The sequence below is a fragment of the Oxyura jamaicensis genome, chromosome 24 (assembly GCF_011077185.1).
Source record: "Oxyura jamaicensis isolate SHBP4307 breed ruddy duck chromosome 24, BPBGC_Ojam_1.0, whole genome shotgun sequence".
Classification (NCBI taxonomy): Eukaryota; Metazoa; Chordata; class Aves; order Anseriformes; family Anatidae; genus Oxyura; species Oxyura jamaicensis.
In genome coordinates this window covers 5,964,890-5,991,131 of record NC_048916.1, presented here as the reverse complement: position 1 = coordinate 5,991,131, position 26,242 = coordinate 5,964,890, and the positions used below count along the sequence as shown (strand labels likewise).

The 26,242-nt window shown below is 45.8% G+C and overlaps 1 protein-coding gene across 8 annotated transcripts in view; it reads right to left on the bottom strand.

The window, feature by feature from the left end:
- The window catches only part of NCAM1 (neural cell adhesion molecule 1), a 105,393-nt gene that overhangs the window by 8,186 nt on the left and 70,965 nt on the right, over nucleotides 1-26,242 (bottom strand). For 2 of the 8 annotated variants that reach the window (XM_035346136.1, XM_035346138.1), the window contains exons 16-21: nucleotides 24,852-24,887; nucleotides 23,190-23,231; nucleotides 11,982-12,106; nucleotides 11,220-11,400; nucleotides 1,144-1,351; nucleotides 609-725 (exon numbers count right to left, since the gene is read on the bottom strand). In XM_035346136.1, the coding sequence (XP_035202027.1) occupies nucleotides 609-725; nucleotides 1,144-1,351; nucleotides 11,220-11,400; nucleotides 11,982-12,106; nucleotides 23,190-23,231; nucleotides 24,852-24,887 (709 nt within the window). Of the gene's footprint in view, nucleotides 1-608; nucleotides 726-1,143; nucleotides 1,352-4,443; nucleotides 8,253-11,219; nucleotides 11,401-11,981; nucleotides 12,107-23,189; nucleotides 23,232-24,628; nucleotides 24,632-24,851; nucleotides 24,888-26,242 lie in introns of those variants that run through there. The other 6 variants (XM_035346139.1, XM_035346142.1, XM_035346140.1 and 3 more) reach the window with 5 other exon arrangements.

The following is a 26,242-nucleotide window of genomic DNA, read 5'->3' as shown; positions in this document are numbered from 1 at the left end:
ACAGCCATAGGAGCAGTGGGCCTCACTGCTCACCTAATCAAAGTTGGTGAGACAACCAAAGTGGACGAACCTGACCACATCACCACCGTGGTGAGCCTCCTGAAGGAACCCAAGATGTTCCATCAACCCCACACCTGACCCAAACATTACCAAGCATTTCAGCAGCTTCCTGCAGTGAACTGCTGCTTTTATTACTCCAGAAGTTGTGGACGCATACTTGGAGGGCACTAGAACCGCACCAATTTAGCAACCAGTTTAATGTAGGCAGTAGGCAACACTTAGACCTTATTGAAATTCTGTTAGCAGGGATTCACAGGTTCAGGTCCTGAACAAATTCTGATACGGATGCTGGATCTACACACTGGACTGGACCAGCAGAGACAAACCTTTCAAGCAACACTGCTTTATTCCCCTTCCAGTGCTGGAACTAGGAGTCAATCAGGAAAAAGAAGAAGCATTTTCTCACCAGTCTGTTGGGATATCAAGTACGGAGATTTTACCTGTCTTCCTCTCTTCCTGCCCTGAGTTACGTGCATTAGAGATCAGGGATTAAGGCAACTAAGGGCACCGGACTGGCACTGTGCTAAGGCGGACTGTTACCAACGTACTCTGGCTCTGTCAGTGGGGTGGTCTCGTTGGGCTCTGTGTGTTTTCCCCCGTCATGGTTGGGGGTCCGCTCCTCTTCAGTCCGCACTTCCACGATAGGCTCCTTGGACTCATCTTTCCTGTAACGAGGGAATTATGTAGAAAATGTTTCCCATTCACGTTAGGGATCTTCCAGCAAAGACATACTCGAAATACCAATGGTGACTGCCAGAAACAGGTCGGCTTGGTCAGCAGATCGTTTCTTTTTGTCACCCCTCCTTCCAGTTATTAGCTACAGTACAGAAGACCACTATGATGTCCAGCATATGGGTCAGCCATTTGATAGCTACTCAAAGGAATGGGAGAAAAACTGAGAAATGTCTGAAAGAATCCCTTCCTGGAAATAAAAAGCAGAAACAACACGGCCCCAGTTACTTTCAGTACCCTCCCAACAGAGATGGGAAAGCCAGAACTCCCTGAAAAACAATTTCTTTTCTGGAGTTGCTGCTGGGACACATTGCTCAACAGAGGAGTGAGAGAAGCGACCACAGTACTCACGAAAAGGCGGCTTTGCCCTCCTCCATGTCTTTGCCCTTGGCTCCTGGTCCGGATTTGCCACATAAGTTGACAGCAATGCACATCAGCAGGCCACATTTGTTCAGGAAGTAGCAGGTGACATCCACAGCCACCAGGAGCAGCACAAAGATAACGATGAGGATGCCTACAATGGCAGCAGTCCCGAGGCCTGATGTAGGGCTAGTACTGGCTTTAGAGACCAAAAGAGAAAAAAGAAGGCATCGTAGTTAGAAAAAGGTGACTTGGGGCTAACTATGGCTCAGATTTGGCAATACGTAGGTTGCAAGCATGGGAAACATAGAAGGCATGCACTCCTTCCCTAGCAGCCACGTGTTCTAATTAGTACTTTATCCCTCAGACATGCAGGACAACCTACCTGAAAAGGCAGATTCACCAGGACCTGATGGGGTTTATCTAATCTCTGCTGGACTAAAGCCAGGAGAGCAGACTACAGAGAACTCTTCTGCTGTAACGTGTACCCAGCTGGAGCTCTGAACTGCTCCTGCTCTCCTTCACCACCTCCCCCAGGTGAAGGCAGTGTCTGGGCAGGCAGCGACTGCCACTGTCAGCTGCAACAGGGACTGGTGTCGTAGCTGGAAGCGAAGCCTGGACTCTAGAGCACGACGTGCGCTGGTGGGACGCAGAAAGCTGACAAACACCAGCGAGGCCTGAAGGTCGACTAGCCCCGTACATGGCACAAACGAACCCAGTGCAACCAGCTATGCAGCGCATAAGCTTCATTTTCACAGGGGTCGTGCAAAGCTGCTGCCTGTCTGCCCACATATTGTTGGTCCCAGGCAAGCACTTGTGTGAACGGGGACTCATGAGCTCTGCCGCTTGAGATCAACTTTTACCAGCATGAAAGAGGCAAAGAGCGGCCCCGGCAGGGACAGATCAGCGTCTCTCAGAGTTCAGGGATGTGAACAAGGCATGCAGCAAAGCTGGGACTCACTCCAGGAAACAAATGAAATTGCTGGAGGAAGCAGGCTCGCCAAGGTTCTCCCTTCTGCTCGCCTTGCTTTAAAAACTGCAGGCCGGGAAGGTGTGCTAGCTTATTCAGGGGGGTGCTTGAAACAACCTGGTGGTGGTAGATCACCCTGACGAGGAAAAGTAGCAGCTCCCTAAGGAAAGCTCCAGGATAAACCCCAGATCCATCCTCCGCTTCCCGTGGCCCCGTGAGAGGCACGTGCTTGCCACAGAGCACAGAGGGCCCGGTGCCAGCAGGCTCCTCAGCAGGTCAGTCGTGAGAGTACGACCGGCACCAATGAAATGGGAAGCGATTCTTTAGGGCAGCAGCCAGGCAGGAAGCAGCAAAACCCACAGGCAAGAGATGCGCGTTCACATGCGCTGCGGCAGAGAATTGCGCCCAAACTCATGCTGCTATCCGAAACTTACAATCTTTGATGATTTCAGTATTTGAATACAAAGGTGAGACATTTGTACAAGGCAAAGGGCAATTCTGCATGGCTGCAGGAGCGAGCCCTCTAGAACCAGGTCAGGAAACACCAGCCGGGCACGGTGCTGTGCAGGTCAAGCAGCACTGACACTGCCTGTGGTGCTGCCTGGTTGCAGCTTCCCCTGCCAGCTTCCCCGACCAGCATTAAAGAAAGGAACTCGAGTAACTGTTTGGCTCTGAGCTGGTTATTCATTTCTCTGTTACCAGCTAAAACATTACCTGCAGAAGGTTAACAGAGGCTGGAGCATACCTGGCCCACAGGACTGTGCTATTCTAGCAAGGACTGACCCCTTCCTGCAGGAAACTCTCCATACTCTACGTGGTTGTGGTTTGCAGTCTGCCAAAACTCCTTTGCTCAGTGATATTCCAACGTGTACCTAAAGGAGGAGCTGCTCCTGAAACAAAAATCTAAAACCCCACATCAAATCTCACCCCCGACAAGCCTCAGAACTTAGAGACAGCTATCTGCAGCGTCACCTTTTGCTGCTCTTTTCTTACTTCAAGCCAGGAGGTGGGACGTCCTTAGCACGAGGTAGGGAAGTGTTGTTTCATTTTGTAACACCACCGTGTACTGAGAAAACCAGACTCCAACAGGAAAGGTTTTTTGTTTATTTTATTGTATCTAGAAGTGACTCTGAGGCACCCAACGCTGACACTTCCATCACAAGTCCTTTAAATGCTTGGCAGAATGTCTGTGCTGCAGAGCAGCCCCGCCAGCGCCTTGCAGGGAGCTGCATGATTAAATGAGTGAATGAACCCGGGATACATGCAGGACGTGAGGGGGACATATATTAGGACTTCTAATGTATGCAGTATTCTTTCATGGATTATTCAATAGGTAACACGATCCCGTTCTCAGCAGCTCCTGGAGGAAAAACTAAGGATGTAAAAACTAAGGATGTGTCAGACTTCTCATCTATAACATCTTTCCAGGAACGAGCTCCTTGTCATGCTACTAAAGATGCAGGAAGGAAAGCATCACCCCTGGGCTACGCAGTCACACTTCATCACGGCACCTCCCCAGTACGCCTCATCCCAGGCCACCACAGCCGGAGTGACACAGAGGGAATCTTCTCACGTGACAGAAACCGTCTTCTGCAGGATTTCATTCTAACAAGAGTCCTACTCTTGGCTTCCATTCCGCACCTGCTGCTTAAGGCCTGTCAGTCTCAACTGCAAGTCTCTTCGGTGAGGAATGTTCTGTGGCATGGATCACACGGCCTTATCGCTGCACTGCCCACACGCTGCTGCTCACTGCTGCACCCACTGGATCAGTGAGGACCCCAAACCCAAGCTAGGGCAAGCAGCCTCGGTCCCTGGAGCACAGCCAACCCCTCTGGTTCCTCAGCAGGCCGTGCAGTCCTGCTTTGTTCAAGTGATTTAGTGTTTGCACGTGGTATGGGACTTGGGCAAGCTGCTTCACATCAACAGCATGGAATGGACTTCTTCCCCGGGCAGGAGGCACAGTTGGCTGTGCCACAGGAGATCAAAAGGTTGAGGCATTCCCAAGGGAAGGGGGGGGGGGCTCTTACCATTTCACTTCTGGCAATACCCAGCACGTAGGTAGGCAGGGACACAAGGAGCTAGAGATGAAAGTACAGATCTCTGGGGCAGCGGTACGACTAACAGGGAAAAACTCCCGAGTAGCAAGAGTTGCTGTTCACTACCACTGCTGAGGAATAAGGCTAGCCAGGGAAGTTTAATAAAATAAAACAAAACAGGACTGACCTGGGAAACTCGGCCCATATAACTTAACAAAAGAAAGGTGCAGGAATGACTTAGGTCAGTGTGGCCCTACAAATACCTACATGCAGCAGAACGGCATGTACAATAAGGCACTTTATTTGAGAACAGATACAACAAATCTCAAAAGCTGCAAACAGAAGGTGGATGAGCTCAGGCTAGAAATTATGTATGAAATTTTTACAGAAATCCCCACGAGAGCAGAATGCCAAGTCTTCCTCTACTACTATGGTTGCCCATATCTGCTTTATTTACTAACCAGAGGTGTTATGGAGATCATTACGCACTACTGCAGAACAGGCTGTCTGAATACTCACCTTGCTATTTAGGATTAGTAAGAGAAAGCAAAAATGGATGAAAAACGGTTCCTGTTCCAAGTAAACTTGCCGCTCCACGCACAATGACAATAGCAGGTTCTCCTGTTTGTGTCTGTGTGTTTGTGCACAAAAATGTTCGTGCGTTTGGGAAGCAGAGTGTTGGGGCTCTGATAGCCCTTGGCAAGCATGAAGATCCACAAGAGCAGCAGACTCTCTGCTTTGCAAAAGAAGCAAGCAAAAAAAAACCCGCACCAAAACCAAAACCGAACCACCAAGTCAAGCTCTTCCACATGAAGTGCTGCAGGACAGCAGTCCCTAAGAACTGCTGAAACCTGGTGGGGCACTGACTAGCTCCACACGTTTGGAACCCACTGCGTAAGGTCATAAAAACCACCGAGCACTTCTGTTTTCAAAGATTCAATTTCTTCTGTGATAGCTACAAATAACTCTTTTGTCTCTAAGCACCCAGAGGACAGCTCTGAATGGGTAGAAATCTCCCTCCTTTCTTCTCCAAATTTTATCTTTCCTGCTCCAACCCTGTGGCCCAAGGGAGCACGAGGAGCTGGAAGAGGAAAGGCAGCCAGTAAGAGGAGTACAGAGATGGGGAGAATAAGGGCAGATCTGCAGAGGAATGGTCTTGTTTTTGCACTATTCTCAGGTTTTTTATTTCAGACAATGAAACTGGGCCAAGTTAATTTCCTGCAATTGACTTGGGCTCAGAATTGTTTCTTTTCTAGGCTAGGAAGCAAACCCTGCGATTTTCATTAACTTTCAAATCTCCTCCGCTAGTTCTGGTCTCATAAATTCTAATTCACGACACAAATTGACATTTCAAATCTTTCACAGACAAGCAGTAAGACTAATGTAAGAATCCTTACAGACCTCACGTTGTTGGTGCTAACCTACTCTGCCGGTGTGCATTTTTTAAAGGAACTCTGCTGTTGCTATAAAATGCAGGAAGCATGGAGTATATTGCTCAGCTTCAGGGACCGGTTTGATTAAATCCCACTGATCTACAAATATTTCAAGAACCATTCATTCCGCCCTACAGCTAAAATGATTTAGTATTTAATCAAATTAACATTTAGACTCTTAGTATCTCTAACTAGTTTGCTGGAGCCCAAAACGATTACGTATACAACACAAGCGCCTCTGTACAAAAAATGCATCTCTGTAAAAATGTAGAAACTTGAACTGGGAGTACAGGCGCTGGAATCCCAGGGGCCAAGTAAGATCCTGCAAAGCTCTGCAGTTCATCACACACACATGGAAGCACCTCTTCTAAAGCCCTCCTGTAGGTATGAGTTATTCCCACAGAACATTTACTTGCAAAACTGTACATGTGGTGAAAATCCGAGTGCTTAAACCTCTTCTGGGTCCAGATCTGAATCCCTGTCTCATCTCCAAGTCCACAAAAATAGCACTGGCTTTTCTGCAAGCTTCATAAAACTTTATTCACATCAAGAACAAGACCTGGAATCTTGTCCAGTTTTGACTGTCAGACCTCAAGGATCTAACGTGTTACAACCCACATAAACAAGGGGTCAAAATGCCACTTATGCTCCTTATTTTTGCAAGCACGGGGATGGGAGCTCTTTTTGTATATTTTCTATATTGATTGCATTGTCAGCTCGGTAGGGGATTCATTTCAATTAACTTGAGCCATGGAAATGATCTGGGCCTTCTTAGTCACCACAGGGAGCAGCCCATGGGAGGGTAATGCACCTCTAAGGCCTGGACCAGGAAGAATGGCTTCTGGAGGCACTGCTCTCTCTTCACCCAACAGTTCTGACCACTGATAGTTTAGGCAAGATCATTTTAACACCCTGAGTTCGATGCTTACCCTCCCCTAGTAACCTCTGTCTGTGGATAAAGAGAAATCCACAGGACAAGCTGGCGTCAGATCTACAGATGAGCTTGAACTCAGCTAGGTGGAAGTTCACCCGACTTGGAAATACTTAGAATTACCCTTACGTGAGCTGTACTTCAGTAACACTGAGGTGTAAACTCAAGAGATCAAACAAGGCTGCTACACTCTAGAATAGCGGAGGCAAGAATATTTGTGTATGTGTGTTTGTTTTTAAATAAGAAATCCACATGCTTTTGTGAGCAATGCCTGCAAAAAGTTTTCATTTATAACTTAGACAGACAAGAAGTTCACAAATGATCATGAACAAGGTCTGAATAAACACAGCAGAGTCTTATGTGCAGAGCATAAAATGCAGAGTTAGACAAGACTGATGGCAGGGTTTGTTCTTTGTCCCTCACAGCACTTGGTTAGAAAGATTCATCCCATTCCGGACAACTGATAGAGTTTGAGACGTTCTATACAGCCAGCTCAATAACTACGTCCACAATTCATTCTTTTCCACCCCAGGCCCATTTACAGAGAAAGAGACCTAGGTGGAGAGAGCGCCCTTTTCAGAAGGGCAACACATCCGAGTGGATTTCCCATCACAAAAGACAATTCATGAGGGGCTCAGGGTGGTGGTGTTCTGTTGGTGGTGTTCTTTTTGAATAAAAACGGCAAAAAGAAAGTCACCTGAAATTTGTTCATCAAAATGCAATACACAGAACTCGGTAACAAAGCTGCATATTTACACCGTGGGTTAATCCTGCCTGACAGCGTCACATGCACAGTTAACCGTGAGTATGATTAAGGATCAGTAATAACAATCATTTAGATCATCAGGTCACTCGATCCAAGCTAATCCTTCCTGTTAAAATGGCAAAGAAAAAAAAGGGTCTCTCTAGGAAGCTGGTAATACAGTAAGTGGAGGACCAGAAGACATTAGACAAGCATCCATTGCAAACTTGTATGTTCTTGGGCTGCACTACGCCCCAGGGATCCGCCACGGGTCGTGAGATATTTGACTGCTCACAAGGGGCCAATGAAGTCCCAGGGACTGAACCACACAGAAGGGGAAAAGAAAGAAGTGTCTTCAGTGCAATTCCCATGAGCTGTTTATATTCAGGCCACCACGTCAGGAAAACTTTCTGGCAGCCTTAAATTCTAACCCACGTGCAGAAGCCCACAGAGGAATATGGGCCAGCCATAGGATTCCCTCTGGCAAGTTGGCTTTCCTTTTTCAGCCTGCCAGGTTACCTTTGTGGGTGAGGCTTTAGAGAAGTTTTGCACGACACAGTGGTGATCAGCACCAGATGTGTGGACAGATCGGTAAAGATCAGTTTGCATGGGCTTTGTTTGTTTTTCAAAGGCTTTCAATATCGTACCTTCTTCTGACAAAAAAAAGCAAGCAAACAAAAATATCTTCCTTTACATCCATTAAAAAGGACAAATTCATTACAAGTAACAAAAAATTGTTAAAACACTTGGCTTAGACCATTTCTCCTCATTACAAAATATTAACTCTTTCAAATTAAAGATTTTTGTTTCCTCCTGAACTGACAGGATCCTCTGAACCAAAGTTATCTGCTTTCACACCTTGGCAGGACCCAGGCCTTTTCAAGCAAATATTGCTTTATTTTAACTTTCTAACAGAGCAAAAGCAGAGTCACTGCAGAAAGAAGCAATGAAACAAAGGAGGACGACGTTGATGGACTTCCCAAGGTCGCTGCAGGTGCCAGACAATGGTTCCCAGGAGGGGAAAATATGGTTGTTTAAAAAGCAAATTTGGTGCATGTGGCAAGCGTGGATGTGTCCCGTGAGATCCAAGGTGACATGTATGACGACAGACATAGGAAAGGAATAAGGGGGAGAGGGGAGGGAAGAAAGGACGAGGAAGAAAGAAAGAAAGAGAGAAAGAGAAAAATAGATAAAAAAAATTAGGTCATAAATATAGAAAACATAAGAATCAAAGGTTTATTTAATTTAGTAAATTAAAATGGCTAAAGGTTAGAGGATAGCATTAGCACATTCACACCGACACAAGGGTCAGGTTCAGAAGCTCAGCAATGTCCAAAGCCGCAGAGCAGCGTCCGGGTCAGGGCTTACGGGGTTAGCAAGCAAATGAGATTAAAAATGATGGAACAGAAGGCTCAGCGATCAACACAAGAGAAGGGCTGGCTGCTATTTGAAAGGACAACACTGCCTTTTACAAATAAAGAACACAAAAGCCTTTGTGGAGCAGACCATCCACCTGCCTGTCCAAATTCTTCCCCCAAAGCCTGCTGTACCAAGGCTTTGGGTAACAGATCCAGGGGAGCACAACCTCAGAGGCAAGATGGACTCAAGAATACGAGGCTGACTTCCATTCGGCCTTCTAGTTGCCTGTAAACTACTTTAACACAATTATTATTCTTTTCAGCAATATTCTGGTCCTTCCAGCCACTTTACAAACACTGTGAAAATTCTACAGACGTTGGTCCTACAAGGGACTCTACTCAATAAACACACATTTAGTCTGCATGAAATATCCGCCTATTACTGTCAAGCACAGCAATGCAGTTTTAAAGGTCTTGGCTCTGGCTTTGCTCATCTAGCTCTTCTCAAAATCAAAACACAAGCTAAACTCTACGAAGACGACAAGAGACACTAAAGCAAAGTAGTAGACAGAGCCTCTTCCCTACCGCAACTGGCACAGGTGCCTTCATCTCCAGAGAGGCCATGTCAGAAAAAATCATCCTTGCCCTCCCCAAGCATTGTGCCAAACATGATTAGCTTGGAGAACAGCTCAGGGAACCAAAGGATCTGGAAATCCCTCGAAAGGCCTAACGTAAGTCAAAGTTCTGTGCAGAATGAAGACGAAAAAGCTAGAGAAACCGAGTCACCAATCCAGCATAGGCAGCAGTAACCACGTCACTGCACAGTGCTCTGCTTGCTCCCGAACCGGGGCACGTTCTTCCAAAGCATCAGCTGCGTCCATTTGCTGGGTGAACCCCGCAGCAGCATGCCATCTGAGAACAACTGCTTGGCAATGTGCTTCCAGCACTTCCAAGCAACACTGGAAGTAGCAAACTCAAATCCTGATTGCTCCTGTGCTTCACGTAATTCCAGAGAGGCCAAAGAAATTACACCCGTGAAAACAAAATGGATATTAAAAAAATCCCATCCTTACAAGGAGTCCTTGCCCACGTTTCTGCTGCATTTAAAGAGCTCAGTGATGGCTGTGCTCATCGCTCCTCACATCGCATATACTACAGCATGAACTGTACTGTGCAAAGGAAACAGTCCTCCAAGATTGCTAATTAGACCTGTGCAAATCATCCCAGCTGTCCCAGGTACCTCTTGGCATCCCACTGGAGCATGTAACAAAGTCTAAGAGAAAATACCAGCACCAGAAAGCATCACTGGCTGCACCCAAGTAGTGTGGAAGAACAAAAATGTTTATCAGTGCTTGTAACTTTTCCCTGAGGAGATACACAAGAGCGTAAAGGAACCATATATTCGCTGTTTCCAGCCGACTGCATTGGACTCTTCTGGTCTGAAATACCATTACGGCACACTGCCAAATACTCCCCACCTTCCCCTGCCACGTTAGTCACAGTTGTCCTTCAAATATGTGAGGGCAGTAAGTAGTAGTGCTGCTGGAAGTGAGAATCAGAGGGTAAGTTGCTTAGTGAGTTACTGAGTATTCTTCCACCCAAAACTGCAGCCCTGTTCAAACACACGTCCCAGTCTCTTTTACCCCACTTCCCTCTCTCTCCCTACATCTTCCCTGCCACAAACATTTTTGAGCCCCAGCCACCCAGGTCACTCCTTTGGATGTCCAGCAACGCTATCTGACTTAATCCAGGGGAGTTTCGGCATGTAACTGCACGAGCTCTCAGCTGTTTGCCTCAGACAGGACAGGAACAGGGGCAGATTAAGGACTGAAGTTGTAGTGCAAGGTGAACACTGATGAAAACTTTCTGATTGTTCTAAGAAAAACACGAGACTGAGCTAAGAATCCAGAGGACAGAATGAAATGAAATCACTCCCTTCAGCACAGACTGCCAGCACCAACCTTGGCACGAATGTGCTCATATTGGGCTGCGCAGTCAGGAGGTGACTGATGCAGCAGCTTCAGCCCAGCTGATGTTGGTCCACCTGCCTTAAAGCCATCACAGCTTCAATTCACAGGGGGTCCAGCAATTTCATCCTTGCAAGTTTTTGTTTGTTTTGTATTTTTAGATTATGCATTACTACACCTGCGTAGAGATAAATAAAAGGATGGACTGGATGGACAAACGGGCAGTAAGCAAGCACAAAGCAGGCTTGGAAGGGAAATCTGTATCGTGAAAAGCATTGCGCCAGAGAGCTCTTCTGCTTCAGTTTAAGCTGGGGATCCTGTGTTCAGAAAGCATTTCCTGTCCACTGCTTTTCTCATCTGGTAATCCCGTTACCCTGATAGAAAAAGCCACCGTTCCCTGTGAACAGTCGGACAGGGCGTGCAGCAGTGCTGCCCGTGTACTGTACATACTGTAACAGGGACGGCGGTACAGGTATGTACGTGGCAAAAACTAAGCTTTGGATGGGTAACCAATTATGATAATGGCTTTAAGCAAGCAAGTTGTCAGGGTTACTCAGGCACATTAAAAGATGCAGCACTGTTGCATTAATTGGAAGCAGAAAACAATGCTAAAGCTTATGACCGCTGTACCTGGGATGACAGTGGGCTGAGCAGACGTTCGGAAAGCATAGTGAGCTGGTTTGGACTTCCCTTGCTGGTTTTCAGCTATCACATAAACCTCGTACTCTGCGTTCCAGTCCAGAGACTTGAGCATGACGTGGTTGCTGCCAGAAGGAAGTCTGATTTCTGGTTTCCATTCTGATGAGTGCTTCTGCAGAACAGCGACAAGGCAGGCAGAGATGCAAAACGTACAGCACAATGTTAGTAGCCAGCTTTGTGAACAAGGTAACAGCTAACAAACAAATGGAAAAGTGGGGGCTTCTACAGAAGGCACACGCTTCTCAGGTAATTCAGAGGTGCAAAACTACATTTGCTGATGGCTCTAAGTGGACAGCACAAGAGATACTGAAGCAGTCGCTCTACACTATGAGCCTCCAGTCTCGTTCCAGTTGCTGCTGGCAATCCTGTCTCAGAAGCATATGTAATGAAAAAAACCCTAAGTGTATGTAATTATCATATGCTGACAGTTCTATAGAAGATAGAATGGAGAAATAATCTTTTATAATAAAAGTGAAAGGAAAGAAAATGACAAAATATTTTAAGATGCTCCTGTGCCTATCATGTCTCGTATCCTGACTGCTTCCACTACGCCTGCTCAGCACGTACTTCTGCATTGGCCTACCTGCAAGATCTTAGCTTCGTGTTGTCTGCCAAGGAATCTGCTTGCATTGTAAAGCCTGAGCACTGAACAGGCTACGTATAAAATCAGGTTTGAGTGTCAGTCATACTTACGGCTTTGTATTTGATCAGGTAATGTCTAATCGGGGAGCCACCGTCATCCTGCTTGATAACATTCACTTTAATGGAGTTTCCGTCTTCTCCCATCTGACCTTCCAGTTTGGGTGCACTGGGTTCCCCTGAAACAATGGTGGATTTATGTTTGTCAACAAGTTCATTAGGAAAAGAACACTCAAAAATCAGAAAAATACTTCACTACACTAAGCTGCCACGGTGTTGGCCTTACCCTGGCTCAGACACATAGGGCGCTGCGTGTCTAGAGACACAAGTGTTTGCAAGGCTTCTTGAATTTGGTGGCTTGTTTCCATTTCTGTGTGTGCCTAAATCGAGTCAGAGGCTAAGTGAAAAAGACACAATCGTTCTTCAAGAATACCCTGGAACAAACCCCAATTCTTCGCTTTTTCTGTTCAAAAATGCTTGTGTGAAACCACCTGGAAAAATCAAGTTACAGAACGTGGCAAACAGGTGGGATTCTCCTGTGCCACATGGCAAAAGGGAGCATCGCTGATAAAAGAGACATCACAGCTGTCATACAGACCTGTGTTTGCGCTCAGAATGCTGCTTAGGTTTATAGTCTCTGGACCAGAGACTCACTGTTTGTGGCCGCTGAAGCGGGTGTGACAAAGCGGTGCTGCACTGCAACGGATTCTGCTTTCAGTCTGCTTGCACTGCTGCATCCAATTGCAATACTGAACACAGGCTGGGGAGAACTAGAACCCTTTCGCTCTTCTGTACATTTTTAAAAGGGAAAAAAGCCATTGCTTCCCAATTTGCATCCCTGACATCAGCAGAAAAAAATGAAATTGCATTCTCCTCTTCAGGCCACGGTCATTTACAACAACCCCCTTCACAACCATGTCTCTAACAAGTGCCCTTTCCTAGCCAGTTTCTCCCTGACTTTCACAAGCAACCTGAAGAGGTTTCTCTCTCCCACATGCAATCATCCTGCATCACCTCTAACAAAAGTAAAATCCACAGGTTGATTGTATATTCACAACATCCCACTTCAGAAACACCGCAGCAGACCGATAAAGAGACCTTCTTCCTCCTTCCATTTTCGTACTACCCCAGGGATCAATCGTTTCTCAAGTGCTCTGACAGCCTGAGAACTCACTGTGTGAGAGACATCGCTGCCTGCTTATTTGCTCTTATGGAATGAGAAACCAAGCAACCCAACAACCTCAATGACATAAGCATCAAATTAGCAAAAGTACTTAAATGATAAAAGAGCACTGGTCTTTTTTAAAAAATGACCCGGACCCCAGGAGAGCTCAGATCCTGCTAACTTTGTCATTGCCTGGATGCTCGCTTTGCTCCATTTTATGCAAGATAGAGGCACAGGTTCCTCTACGCCAGTGCTCATCTGCGAGTGGACTTGGAGCTATTATTTCTACAGCTCTGAAACGTCCCAGGAGCTTAGATGCTACTGAAAGTCTGTAAGATTTGAGAAAAATTACCATAAATCTCACTGAAGCTTGCCAGGTTGTTTTATAGCACTTACTGACTTCTTTACTGTGCTGTAGTCCCAGTGTTTCACTCATGAATTCTGGGCTTAAAAGCTGTTTAGGAACTTCTGACCATTTCAGCTGTTATTCCCTAAAGGCTAATCTACCCAATTTCTTTATGGGTAATTTGAGCAAAAGCAACACTGCAATTATTTGCAAATTAAAGCTTACAAGTCAGCTGCAGTTGGCACTTCCAACAAACTCCTGAAATTAATTGCGCTACGTTGGCTGGTCTCATTACAGGCTCCTAATTCCTACCAGTATTTTACACATCTATTAAAGTGGCTGGGTGTTAAAAAGCAAAAAAAAAAAACCTCCTACTCCTCCATTTAGCCACAGTCCGTCCAGGTCTGCTAACGCTGAGCACACACTTTACCATCCTAGCTCCAAGTGGCTTTGGTCCTGCTAAAGCACTTTTGTCTTTACTCGTAGTGCTGCTTGGGATTTGGATGAGAGGCTTTCTTAAGCACACGCTGACGTGCCCCAAAGTGTGCTGAAACGCACAATTAAAACGTGTCCAATTCTGAACGTATCCCCCAAGGAGAACAAGACCAAAACCTGGTGACATTTGCAACTTAAGAGCCTGAATGAATGAGAACAAAACCAGGACTCTGAAATAACATTTGTGACTTTTCAGTTCCGCCCATTGCCTAAAACAAAACTTTTAATATAATACAGCAGAACTAAATTTTCAAAGTGGAAACAAATAGTCAGCAGTTGTATTAACTTTGGCAGGCAACACCAGCTATGCAAACTTCCAGGAGCTTCTGTATTTCAGCCCAAAAAACATTCTCAATTCTAAATCTCTTCTGTCTGGATTTGTACTCGGCTGTTAATGGAAAGCACATGCAGCTTTGACTGGCAAGAGCAAGGCTAATGTTCCAATAACTTCCAAAGTTCATCTTCAGAAGTAATTTGAAGCCCTTCCCCTTCCACCTCCAAAGCAAGAAATCAAGGGGATTTTTTTATTTTTTGGTGAAACATCAATGAAAAACCTCAAGACCTCGACTGAAACAGTAATTTTAGATTAATTCCATTTCCACACAGCAGCGGTTCCAAGAAGGTAATTGCAATCCACGGATACACAGTTCTTTAACGTAAAATGCATACATTTCTGTTCCAAAGTCGTAACTTTTCTGAAAGATGTAAAGATGGCTCCTGTTCTCCATGCTGAATTTCTCTTTTCCAAATCCTCGCTCCTGCCCACATCCCCATGGCGAGGCTTCCAGGGCAGGGGCAGCGGGCACAGCAGCTCTGCGTCCACCTGCAGCAGGTTTCTCAGTGACTGCACGTTGGAAGCACGAGCGCAGCGCTCGCAAGGTAAGCGCGGAGCTGCCCTTGCACGGACCTCTGGTGCAGCTTGAAGCAGACCAAGTTCTATTGCCGTGTGCCCTATTTATCTTACGGGAGGTGCTACGTGCTCCTCTGAAGCTGTCCGGGCTCACACAGTACAGGGCCAACTGAGCCACGTCCTCAGCAGGACAAGAGAATCTCATGAGTAACTGATGAGCACATTTGCCATCTACCCTACAGACAAAGGGGTGGGTTTTTGTCTGTGCTGCCAGCTTAGAGGCCGCATATTTGAGCATCTCTTCCCAGCCCATGTTTTTCCTGGAGTTATGAATGCTAAAATCAGGGAACGTGCTACAGTGAAAGTTAAATGTGAGCAGGTGAGTTCTTGGTGAGCAGCGGTACCTCACCGGGGCAGACTGGTAACGCCAGGTTAACCAAAGTGTCACCTGTCTTTCCCCAATCCTGAAAGAAAATATCGCTGCAAAGGTTTTGATTTTGAACACTGAGTTGAAGAAGCTATTGCTGGAATAACTGTCCAGACTACTAGCCAACAGCGAAATGAAAGCAGGAGCAAATGTCCTGTTCCCTCCCACCCCCCCAAAAAAACAAAGCAAAACAAAACTCCCAGCACCAACTGGGCTGTTCGTGGCCTCTTACTTTGCTACGTGCTGAGACACCTGATGCTGCTGAAACATTCCTGAGCAGCAATGCCTGACTTCTGCCTTATTTGTAACAGACTTGATGAATGGCTTCACCCATAACCAGACAGTACAAGATCAACAACTCCTTGGTACTCTTTCCCATCCTCATCTCAGAAAGAGAATTATTACTAGGCAGCCAGATGCTGAAGTGATAAGGGAATGCTGTAAATAATCAGACCTCTTATCTAATATAGCCTAGATTTTTTTTCCTGTGATTGAGTACCAAGACTAAAATGTGAATGACCACCCCTTGTAAAGATGCTCATTTCTGATACAAAGCTTTTACAGCCTGGATTTGCTGCTGTACTTTAAACGCAGCCATTCCCACGACCAATTACCCTCCCTGCTGAACCCTTTCCTTGTTTTATATCACCTATTTTCCACATCCCGGTTCTTTCTTTTCCCAGTTGTTTCAATACGCTCCTGCTCCAAGAAACATTCCCTTCAGATAAGAGAACGCAGACCAGTCCTAGGGCTGAAACCCAACAGTTCCAGAGGTGCAACACCTAGTGAAGAGTATTTGACATTGCTTTCTTCGTGAACAGATAGAATTTAGTTTAGCTTAATCAGGCAGATACAATCCAGAGAGCTGAAAAATTAAAAATGGGTTAGTGTGGTTCCAGACAAAGGAGGAAGAGGTTTAGTGGGAGAAGTTTAGTCCAGCAGAATCAGCATCTCTATGATAAGTCAGGGTCAGTAGCTGAAGAGAAAAGGTTGTCGTAAGAAGGTTAGAGAAAAAAACTCATGCTCAGGGAACATGCATCCTCCCTGCAGGAAGAGGGGCTGAAAAACAAGAGTGCATCATGAAGGTGTGCTACATGCCTGGCGTCTCCCATTTACACTGGGCCCACTGGACACATTGCAGAAAACTGCCTGTCCCAGCTGCACCTGGTGGCTCTTTTTGGAGAATCCTCCTTGTGACGACACTGCTTAGCTTACTGAGAGCGCGGCCCCAAACGTGCCACACTTGCTCCACTTCGAATTTGCTCTGCTGCAGAGCGAGGGAGGCAGGAGGGCGTGCTTTCAGCACGTGGGGTGCTGATGCTGAGCGGTTACGTCTGAGCCGCAGGGTGCCCTGCACGCTCCTGTGACCGCACTGCCCCACGCTCAGCCCAGCAGGCCGAGCACCAAATCGTACAAGCGCAGCCCACTGGAGGGCAGGATAAGGCAAGCAACTGAAATCTTCCCATGCTTGGCTTGGGAAATGGCACCTTTTTGTTCAGAGATGTGAAGTTTACAGGTTTCATTAACCCTGTAGACTTTGCTGGAGCTTGACAACTTCCACTGACTTCAACTTCACCCACAGAACATTTTTCAGAAAAGAAGAGTAAACCAAATAGTGCTTTACACAGCCTGCTTCTCCTGGCTGAAATCATATTGGAGCAAACCCTCTGTGAAGCTGAATTCAAGACAGCTCAGCTTTTGACGCAGGGAGAGAAGAGCCACGCACGTGCAGTACAAACTCTTCCCTGGTCAGAGGGCACTAAATTTGTGCTGCCCCCCAGAAGTAGCAGCGGTGCCATGACAGACTGTCACCACTCTTCTCCCACCACGTTTTCCTTCTGCTTGTTCATCGAAAAGTGGGTCAAATGTGGCACAGACAACTGCAGCACTTCATGAGCCTCAATCCTTGTCCAGCTGGCAGCCGAGAACAATCCTGCAGCCTTCCTTGCGTAGAGAATACAACGGCAATCTGGCTATGGTAATTGCTGCAATGCGTGAACGAGGAAGCAGCTGATTTCTGCTTTTTTTGACCACCATGTAAATGGGATTAGACCCTGATCTACAGCGTCACCATTTGAAACCAGCATCAGCCACAGTTATGCAAAGTGTCCGCAAGTGGTAAATACACAAGGGTGAAAAAGAGGAGGAAGGGAGTCTTCACAGCGTACACGAGAGAAACGAACACCGACAGTAAGAAATAAGGAACAAAAACAGAACATGCAAAAACGAGACAACCAAGCCTACATCCCTCCTGGATTTCACCCAGAGAGGGAACAGACCAGGGAAAGAGGGGCTGCCTCCACTCATGCAGTCACGTGGGAAGGTTACTGGTGTTAGTTCTGTTTTCCTGGCAAACCCCACCTCAAATCCTTTCCTGGTGGTGGTCCAAGACAATAAGGTCATTTCAAAATGCATAGATGGAAAAAAGAATCACTTCCTGGGTTTCAGAGAGGTTTACTTACTTGGGGAAGCAGAGAAGCACGGATTCCCCACCTCTCTTTAAATTATGCACATAGTACCACGTCAAGTTGCAAAAAGCAAAAGGTTACAGAAAACGTTTGTGCTACCATATGTCTTACTTGGAGACTCACTTCATCTCCACAAGCTGCAAGGGTCAATCATTTGCTTCTTGATTTCATGGAAATCACCAGCCCCTCTAGCTGTTCCTGTTAAATGACTTCAGACCTGGATTAATTCCCTTGCCTGGCACTGAGACACTGTGTGGGAGGAATGAGGTGCTCTGGCAAGAGCAGTGCAATAGTACTTCTCATGTGTACAGTGTGAAGTGCAGCTCCCATCATCTACGCTGGGCGTGCCTCTGCATACCCCACGCTATAAAAGCACGTTTCCTGCTAGCTACAGTTAAGTTTTATGCTTGAAAGATTTCTTTCTTAAATCACCGTGTGACATGCTTACCAGTGACTGACTGAGAGACGAGGAATTTCTTAATCCTTTGGGTAAGTGACTAAAGATGTATAGCATGAACATACGTACATAAATAGCACAGAGTCCGAGTGCTGCTGAAACAACAGCAGATACAGTGGTTTCTATCACCTGAGCATCTCGCCCCACAATTTCTCCAAGCGCCTGTGGTTGGCACACCGATCATTTAAAATGCAAAAGGATTTCTGCCATCGGCATTAAGGGCAGGCTTGGACACTGACTGGGGGATTCTGCCAGGGAAAGAAGCAAATGACTGAGCCGCGTGATCTTTGTCATCCTGCCCCCCAGCTAGCCTTAAGCTCAGCGCGGAAGACTAAAGTTTAGTTCTTCGCGTGCGGACAGTGCTGGGCAGCTCCTCCAAAAGGCCTGCGGGAGGATTTTGGAGCGATGGCAGTTGGAGGGCCCTGCCCGCTGACCGAGGGGCTCCTCCCCCAGAGCTAGGCAACCCGTCAGAACAAAGCGTTTTACCTTCTGTTCACCAGCGAGGACGACATCAGCAGCACCATGCAAGGCACATGACAAAGTCACATGATACGCACGCACATGATGGGTTGAAAGGAAAGTGGAGTAGGTCACATGGAAAATACAAAAAAATTAAAAAACTGATGTAAACAATGGGCAAGGGAAAAAAATCAACAACAGAATTACAGACTAAATAAAACAGGAACCAAATTAAATTAGCCAGTACATCTCAAACACTGGGGAGACAGTAACAACGCCTGCAAATAGAGAACATTAACCCAAGGGAAGCGCAGAGTTAGGGCCCCGGGTGTGCCGGGCACAGCCACACCACTGCTCAGTGACAAATACCGAGTCGAGGAAGAAACAAAAGCTGCAAGAGGAGGACTGTGCCCCACAGCTTGGGCAGCTGAAGGACTCCACGCGACTGTTGGAAAGAAAAAGGGAACACATGGTTATTCAGAAACACTCCATGCATCAGAGGTGAAATAGGCAAAATCGAAGCTCACAGTTCAGTGAAGACAAACCTCAGCACTGCGCATTGAGGCGTTCTCCCTTCTGCTGAAAGAAATGTCTTCCTAAATATTAACAATATCTTAAAACCCTACTACGTGCGTACATTTCCAAGGACAGAGATTGCACGAGGAAGACAGCTACTGCTGGCAGAGATGAAGAAGCTTACAGACCTTCTGGCAAGAATAAAAACAATCAAGTATTAGACAGGAGCACACCACTACCTCCACACCCAATTTCTCTTCCTAAATTATGATCTGATTTTTAACTCGCCTCATTAAAATGAGGCTACCTCACACTGCTCTGGCACTTCACCGGCAATTTTGTGTAAAGGAGAATGAAACCCTTCATCTTTCACCTGCTCCTGTCTGACAAGGTTAAGGGCATGCTGTTATTGGGAAAAGAACTGATAATACAAAACGTAAAACCAGTTTGTTTTCTCTGAGCTTTCAAGCCACTGTTTCTAGTTCCAAACATGGCCTCACAGAACTCCAGGAGGTGCACAATGAGGGAGGGAAGTTTAGAAGTTAGACTGCCTGGAAGGGCATTCGGCGTCTTCTGTTCACGAGGAAACATGCTGCCAAATCCCCACTAAGTGCACTATCAATCTTTACATGCTGCAAGTACATGAGTAGGTTTAAAAATAGACGAGAGAGGTTGCCTTTAAGAATCACTTCCTCCCGAGGGAGAGATTTAGTTAAAGATCAAGGGCAAATTAGCAGTATAAATATGACTGAAAGCAAATTTGGATGAGGCTTCTAAGACACAGAAGGCTTCTGAGAATATTGGTTAGCTTAAAACCTTGAAATTCATCCTATTGTCATAGGCTGAAGCCAGACAGTCAGAGCACTGATTGCCTCGGAGCATTCAAGAGAAATGAGGCCCTGGTACACACGGGCTGCTACTCCCAGGCAGTACTCACCGTGTGAATTTGGAAATACAAGGGCCTTCATAACCAGACCTGTCTCTCAGGATTACCGGTCCAAGGAACATGATAAAAGTGTCATTTACAGCTACTGTTATTATCGTGGCTTGTTGAGAGATATGGACCATTGACCAGCTTACTTACAGACCATATTTAAACCAAGCACGAAAAGGGGAGATCCCGTTTTGTCTGCCCTGTGAGATCGCTTCTGCCTCACTGCCTACCTTCGCTAGCCAGCTAGACCTTAGATTGCAGTTGTCTGCGAACATTAAATTCCTTTGTGCGGCGACCCAGGGTAGGTCTTTCTGGTAGCATTTTGGTCAGAGCAGCAGAGAATATACACATCTGTACTTACTGCCTGGCAAATCTGAAATGAGTGAAAGGAAAAAGAAAAGGAATATGAAAGACGAATGACTTAATGGAGAACTGCTACTGAACTTTCACTGGATATGTAAGTAGGCTCCCTTCCCTGCCACTTTTACTTTAATATTAATAATACCTAGTGGCCAGACCCATTTCTTGGGGAAAGAAATTCCAGAGCAAAAGAGTCACCAGCTCTATGGGATGCCATCGTGACCTTTTTCCCATGGCAGCCACCTATTTTGAACTGACTGGATGCACTGTGCAAGATAAAGATTTTACGGAAAATGCACTTGGCTTTCCACCTGCGTGCCACTTGCTCAGTGTCCACAACCTCCCCACCTCCCTTATCCTGCAACTTCGCAATCCATTCACCTGTATCTAGCAAATATGACAGAAGTTCCTATAGCTTCTGGAAAAACAGCAGACTAGACAGAGGAAAGACCCAATTCACCACCTCAACTGGAAAAAAAGAGGAAAAAAAACAACCTTCTACTGTGACCTCAAACATTTTGCTACGCAAAACAGATTCTACAGTGGAAGCAGCTGCAAGAAAGCCATCTTCATCACTGTCACTGATGCAGAAGTGTTTAAGTCAAATGAGGTACACGTTCCTAACTCCCTTACTAGGCTCTAGACATCTCTTCCCATACATTACTGATCACACACTGAAGTAAAAAACTCACTGAAGTCAGCTAAGCAGCTCTCTTCAGCTTCATTAGGTTTCAGTTATATCCATTGTTCATTTTCCTGACTCCGTGATGCTTGTACAGGAGCTTCAATTTCTAATTGCTCTCACTTTGATTCATTTACCCACCGAGGTTATCTCGGAGCAAGACACAAGCTCATTCAGCAGTGTCATCAGTAATTAAATGAACCGAAGTTCTAGGAGCATCTGCCTCGGCAAATGCCCTTTTATGCTGTTGTGTATAGCATATTCATGTGCTGCAGAACAGCTTAGCGTGGAAAACAAACGTGCCTATTTGCATAAATCAACTATGTACACAAATGACAATGACACAGTGAGAGGCCACATCTGCTTCTGCTCGATATAAGAGCATGAACTTCAGTGTAGGTGTCAACGCAAACTTTTACCCTTAAAAAAAATAATAATAATAAAACAAACAAACAAAAAAACAATGACAGCAAACAAGCAAAACCAAACAAATCACATGGAAAATGTCTACCATGAACTAGCTCCTGGTATCTTTTCTGGATAAAAAGACCTGTTATTTCTTTAAAGCAATGTTCTACAGAACAACAGCAACACGTTTTCCTTCACAATTAAAGCCTACACATGTAAACCAGAATGGAGTACCTGCCTCCTCCAAAGCAATCTCTAAGAACATGAGTAGACCTGCTGCTTGCCCTCTTTTCCCCTGCCCTTCATCCTCTCTGCTCAGCCCCAGATCTCATTAGAATTAAGTTTTCTTCAGCAATGCAGAACTGCTGTCACTTCAGGTGTGTCAGGAATTAGAGTCTGACATGCTTATCCATAAAAAATACAGCAAGAAAAGCGTTTGCTGTAGTCACCAGCATGTAAAAAAGTACAGTTCATGTGATGTGTAAAGACCACGGAGTGTGCCAGTCACACATAGTAACTTTTTAATTTTTTAAAGCCTCCTTTGACAGTTGTAGATTAACTTTCCCTCCCTCAGAAAAGCCCCAAATAATCACAGATTTCATGCTTTTAGTATTTTCCATTTGGAGGTCATGAACCATTTCTAACCCGCTACATGTAAGCGCACCGGTCTTTATCTCAAAGACCACAGTCACCGCCATACGTTCCATTGAATCAGAAGAAAAACATTTGGGTTTGTCTAAACCATTAGTTGTTGAAAGCAAGCACATGCACTAGCTAAGCCTCTCTCTTCTCAAACTGCTTGTCTTCATCTTCCAGGACTGCGTGGCAAATATTTGCTTGACTTCTGTCTGCATGTGATTGGGGATAGATGGTCTGCAAGCAGGGACTGAAGTTGCAGATGTCAGGTGGATCTCTGAGCAGACCACCTGAAACAGACTTTTTGCAATGGTTCTTCTGCCTTCAAATCAACTAATTCAGGTTTTGGCTAGTTTTGGTGACTACGTGGATCCAGCACGGAAGCGTCTGCTTCCCTGACTCAATCTCCCAAGGAACGGCTCAGTACCAGCCAGGTACTGAGCAAGAACTGAGGGGGCCTGCAGTCCATCCCAAGCTGAGATGAAGACTTGTGAAGTCTTGGCCCTCTTAATGCTGGAAGGACATCACTGGCAAGATGGGAGCAATGCTCCTTCTCCCTGCAGTGCCCTCTCCCGTAAGATACTCCATCTGCTCACATACATCTTCTTCCAACATCCACTATCAGAAGTGGCAATATTACCTCTCTGTCTCTAAATTCACAGCAAATAGGCAGGACAGGATACCAAGAGGATTACCCAGTCCACGTCCCTTTTGTGAGGGCAGCTTTAACTCGAAAATTCACTAATGGCAAGCACGAAAAGAAAACATTCCTTTTTGAAATCACCACCTAAAGTTCTTTCTTTTCTTTTCCTCTGTGTCTTCTAAATCCTGTATTTCAATTTTTCACCACATGCTTGGTAGGTGACAGGAAGAAGAGGAGTCAGAGCGGTACCGTGCTGGGTTCCTAACAGCTACATGCTCACATAACACTTTAATGCCGGATTGTTGGTTAGCAGACATCAAAACAACAAAGCAGAGCGCTTTAATTCCCTCGATGGAAGGGCTGCAGCATAACAAATAGCACTCCAGACCAAAGGGGAGCAGTTCCCATCTACTCACTTGGCGGCTCCGTGCTCTCAGATTCAGTAAGAGGCCGAGTTGCTATGGAAACATGAAGGATAGATAGGACGTGTAAAGGTGAAGCATCGCATGAAAGGAAGTTATGAAAGGCAGGGAGCAGGGGTGATGGAAAGGAAAGAGAGAAGGCCTAATGAAGAGAGAATGATACTGAATCCTCACGGCAGATGTTTGTTACCTGAAGAGCCTGCAAAATTGGGCCGTACCGCTGCTATTTTCCAACTCCTCTCAATCTGATTTCAGAGGTAGCTACGGTGTTTCTGACTAATTTTGGCCCAAATAGCAACCTAGGTTCACATCCTGCCAGCCTGCTAAGTACTGGATCTCCAGAGGCCCTGCAGAACAGCATCCCATTGCTAGCTTTGGCCAGGCCCACCTATAAAGGACAAAGGAGCAAATATTCCCGAGAACTTACCCTCCTGATAGAGATCTCTCTCACCTTCATGCGCTGGGGCGGGGGTACAGGCAGAGAAAAGGAGGAAACAACATGTCTAACAGCCCCAAAAGAACTGCCCTGAACTGCCCTTTCTATTCACAGGATGGCCACTGAGAGCTGAGCTCTGTAAAGACCAGCACTAATCCACCTAGCTAGCTTTACGGGAGAAGCAGAATATGATGGAATGATAGATGGCTGCTCCACTGCTTTCTCAAAAAAAAAATAAAAAAATAGGGAAATACTGAAATGAAAAGAAATAAGGCATTTTTTGAGAGAAGATGGCAGACTGAAAGCCCCTTAGGACTGCTGCTAAGATCCCCACTTCCAGGAGCTAAGGCAGACTGTACAAGCACCAAATACAAGGATTAGAGGGAAAGAAGGACAAAAAAGAAGGTCTCTACTTCCAAAGCCCTCGGCAGAACGGAGCATGAGAGACATGACTCGTGATGATTTCTCTACTATAGAACGTCTTGAAAAACAAAAGAATCATCACTGGCATGTTCTCGTGACTGAGCAGAGTACAACTACAGTTACAGAATGAGGTAAAATCTCATCTCCTGGGTTCTTTTCTTCTCCTTACTCATCACGGCACCAGTCCTATCGCATGAGGGGTGAACAGGATGGACTTCTGTGTGGCTTGCAACGTAAATCTGATTATGCAGATGAAAAAAAAAATGAAGCGGGATATAAAGACATGAGTTTCCTTACACAGCTCCTGAATGTGGCTCACTACCAGGGCTAGTAAAGCACAGGTCATTCACTGCTGATCAGTGGAGTATCTTCCCCCTCTATTTGGCTGGGCAACTAGACTCTTGTTTGCTGGGCTAAGATGATTTCAAGAAATTTCACCTCACATCACAAAAGCTGAGCCCATCTCATAAAATGTTGCACAAAATGGAACATAAACTGATCAGAAATCCTAAAACCTAAGGCCAGTGACAACACTTTCACCAGCTTTCACGTGGGCAGGTTTGCACTCTGTGACCTTCTCTTTACCCCTTTCTCTGGGGGCTGTCTGTGGCTTTTCTCTGTCCTGGAAGCTCCTCTACCAAGAGGCTCAGTTTTTACTCGGGGGTGGGGGGGGAATATACATATAGAAAGAGAAAAGAAGGACAACACCCGAGGTTGTTAGCCAGACCACACCACACTCAGTGAGGAGCTGCATGCAGAGCAAGGCGGAACAAGACAGCCTCTTCCATCATACTCACTCTCTGCTAAGCGGGAGCTGGGGGCAGCGGTACTTGCTAAAGGAAGAGAAAGGAAAGTGAGGAGAGTTGACTCCTGTTCAATGCTGCCAAAAGAAGGACAACTAAAGAGTAAAGTGTTCAACTTCTGTCAGACCAAACCTCTCTGCACATGAAGCACAAGCAAAGCAAGTCTCCAGCTGCAGACTCGGCACTTTGCCCAACCTGTATTCTGGACACTTGCTTTAAACCAATTTTCTCATAAGGTAGGATCACTGAACACATACCATCGGGCCTTCACGTGCCTCTAAGATAGGGAGAAGCTACTTTGTGCTTATGGGGGAATGTGCTTGGGGGAGGCGGAAAGGATAACTACAGAGACATCTCTGCAGGCTTTACAAAACGCCCTCAGTTCTTCGACCATTTAAAGTAGGAAAAATTGGTTACTTTAGCTAGTCTGAAAATACACCTTTGTTTGGTGTGAAAACACAGTTTTCATATTCTTTTCTCTAAAATTTATGAAACATTGCTGTGATCGCACTGAACTAGGGGACTCCCCGATTTTCTCTGGTTTTGACTTAGCCCACAAACAGGTAATATTGTGCGGCCGTAATTCTAACAGTTATCAAAATGAATTTTTGCTATGCCAGCGATCTCTTCACCACTCCTGCAACACAGTTTGGGATTTGAGAGCCCCACAGAGCACAGAAGAATTAGAGAACCAAATGCTCAGGTGGAACACAGCCGCAAGGCATAAGCTTGCCTGAAAGAGCATCAGCAGAATTTAATTTGGAAATGCAGAAATGCGATACTCCACTAAGAAGGGAAAAGGAAATAGAACTTCCCATACAAGGGTGCAGAGTTTGGGATTACAGGCTAATTGATGGCTGATTGCCAGATTAAAAGAAAAATAGCAAAAAACAACTGAAAAAAAAAACACTCTACAAGAAGTGTGATTTAATATTCTCCTTCAAAGGCACCTACCTGTCCCCAAGAGATGAACACCAGCTTTGGCAGACAGGACTGTGGATGTGGCTGAAACAAGGCTTTTAGGTATTCTTTTTCCTCTCTGCTGTTGGATCTTTTCCCATGGTACTGATCTGCACAGAGGCTAAATGCCTATGGTCTCATCTCCCTTGTGTATCGTTGATGATGTTCCAATTGAGAAGGGCCTACCAAACCGTTTGCCCAATGGCTATAATACCAACCATGAATAACTTCGTTTAAGGCTGATTTACTTCTGCTGAAATTAACAGGCTCTGAACAATTTTAGGCAGCATTTTGCACATGCAGTTCAGAACCACGTCTCCCAGTTGACTCTTTGCAGCTACTGAAATTTGCAATTTTGCCTGTCCATTCAGTTCCCTACCTTGACTACTTCGTCTGTCATGTTAGCAATCTGCTAAGTACAAGCT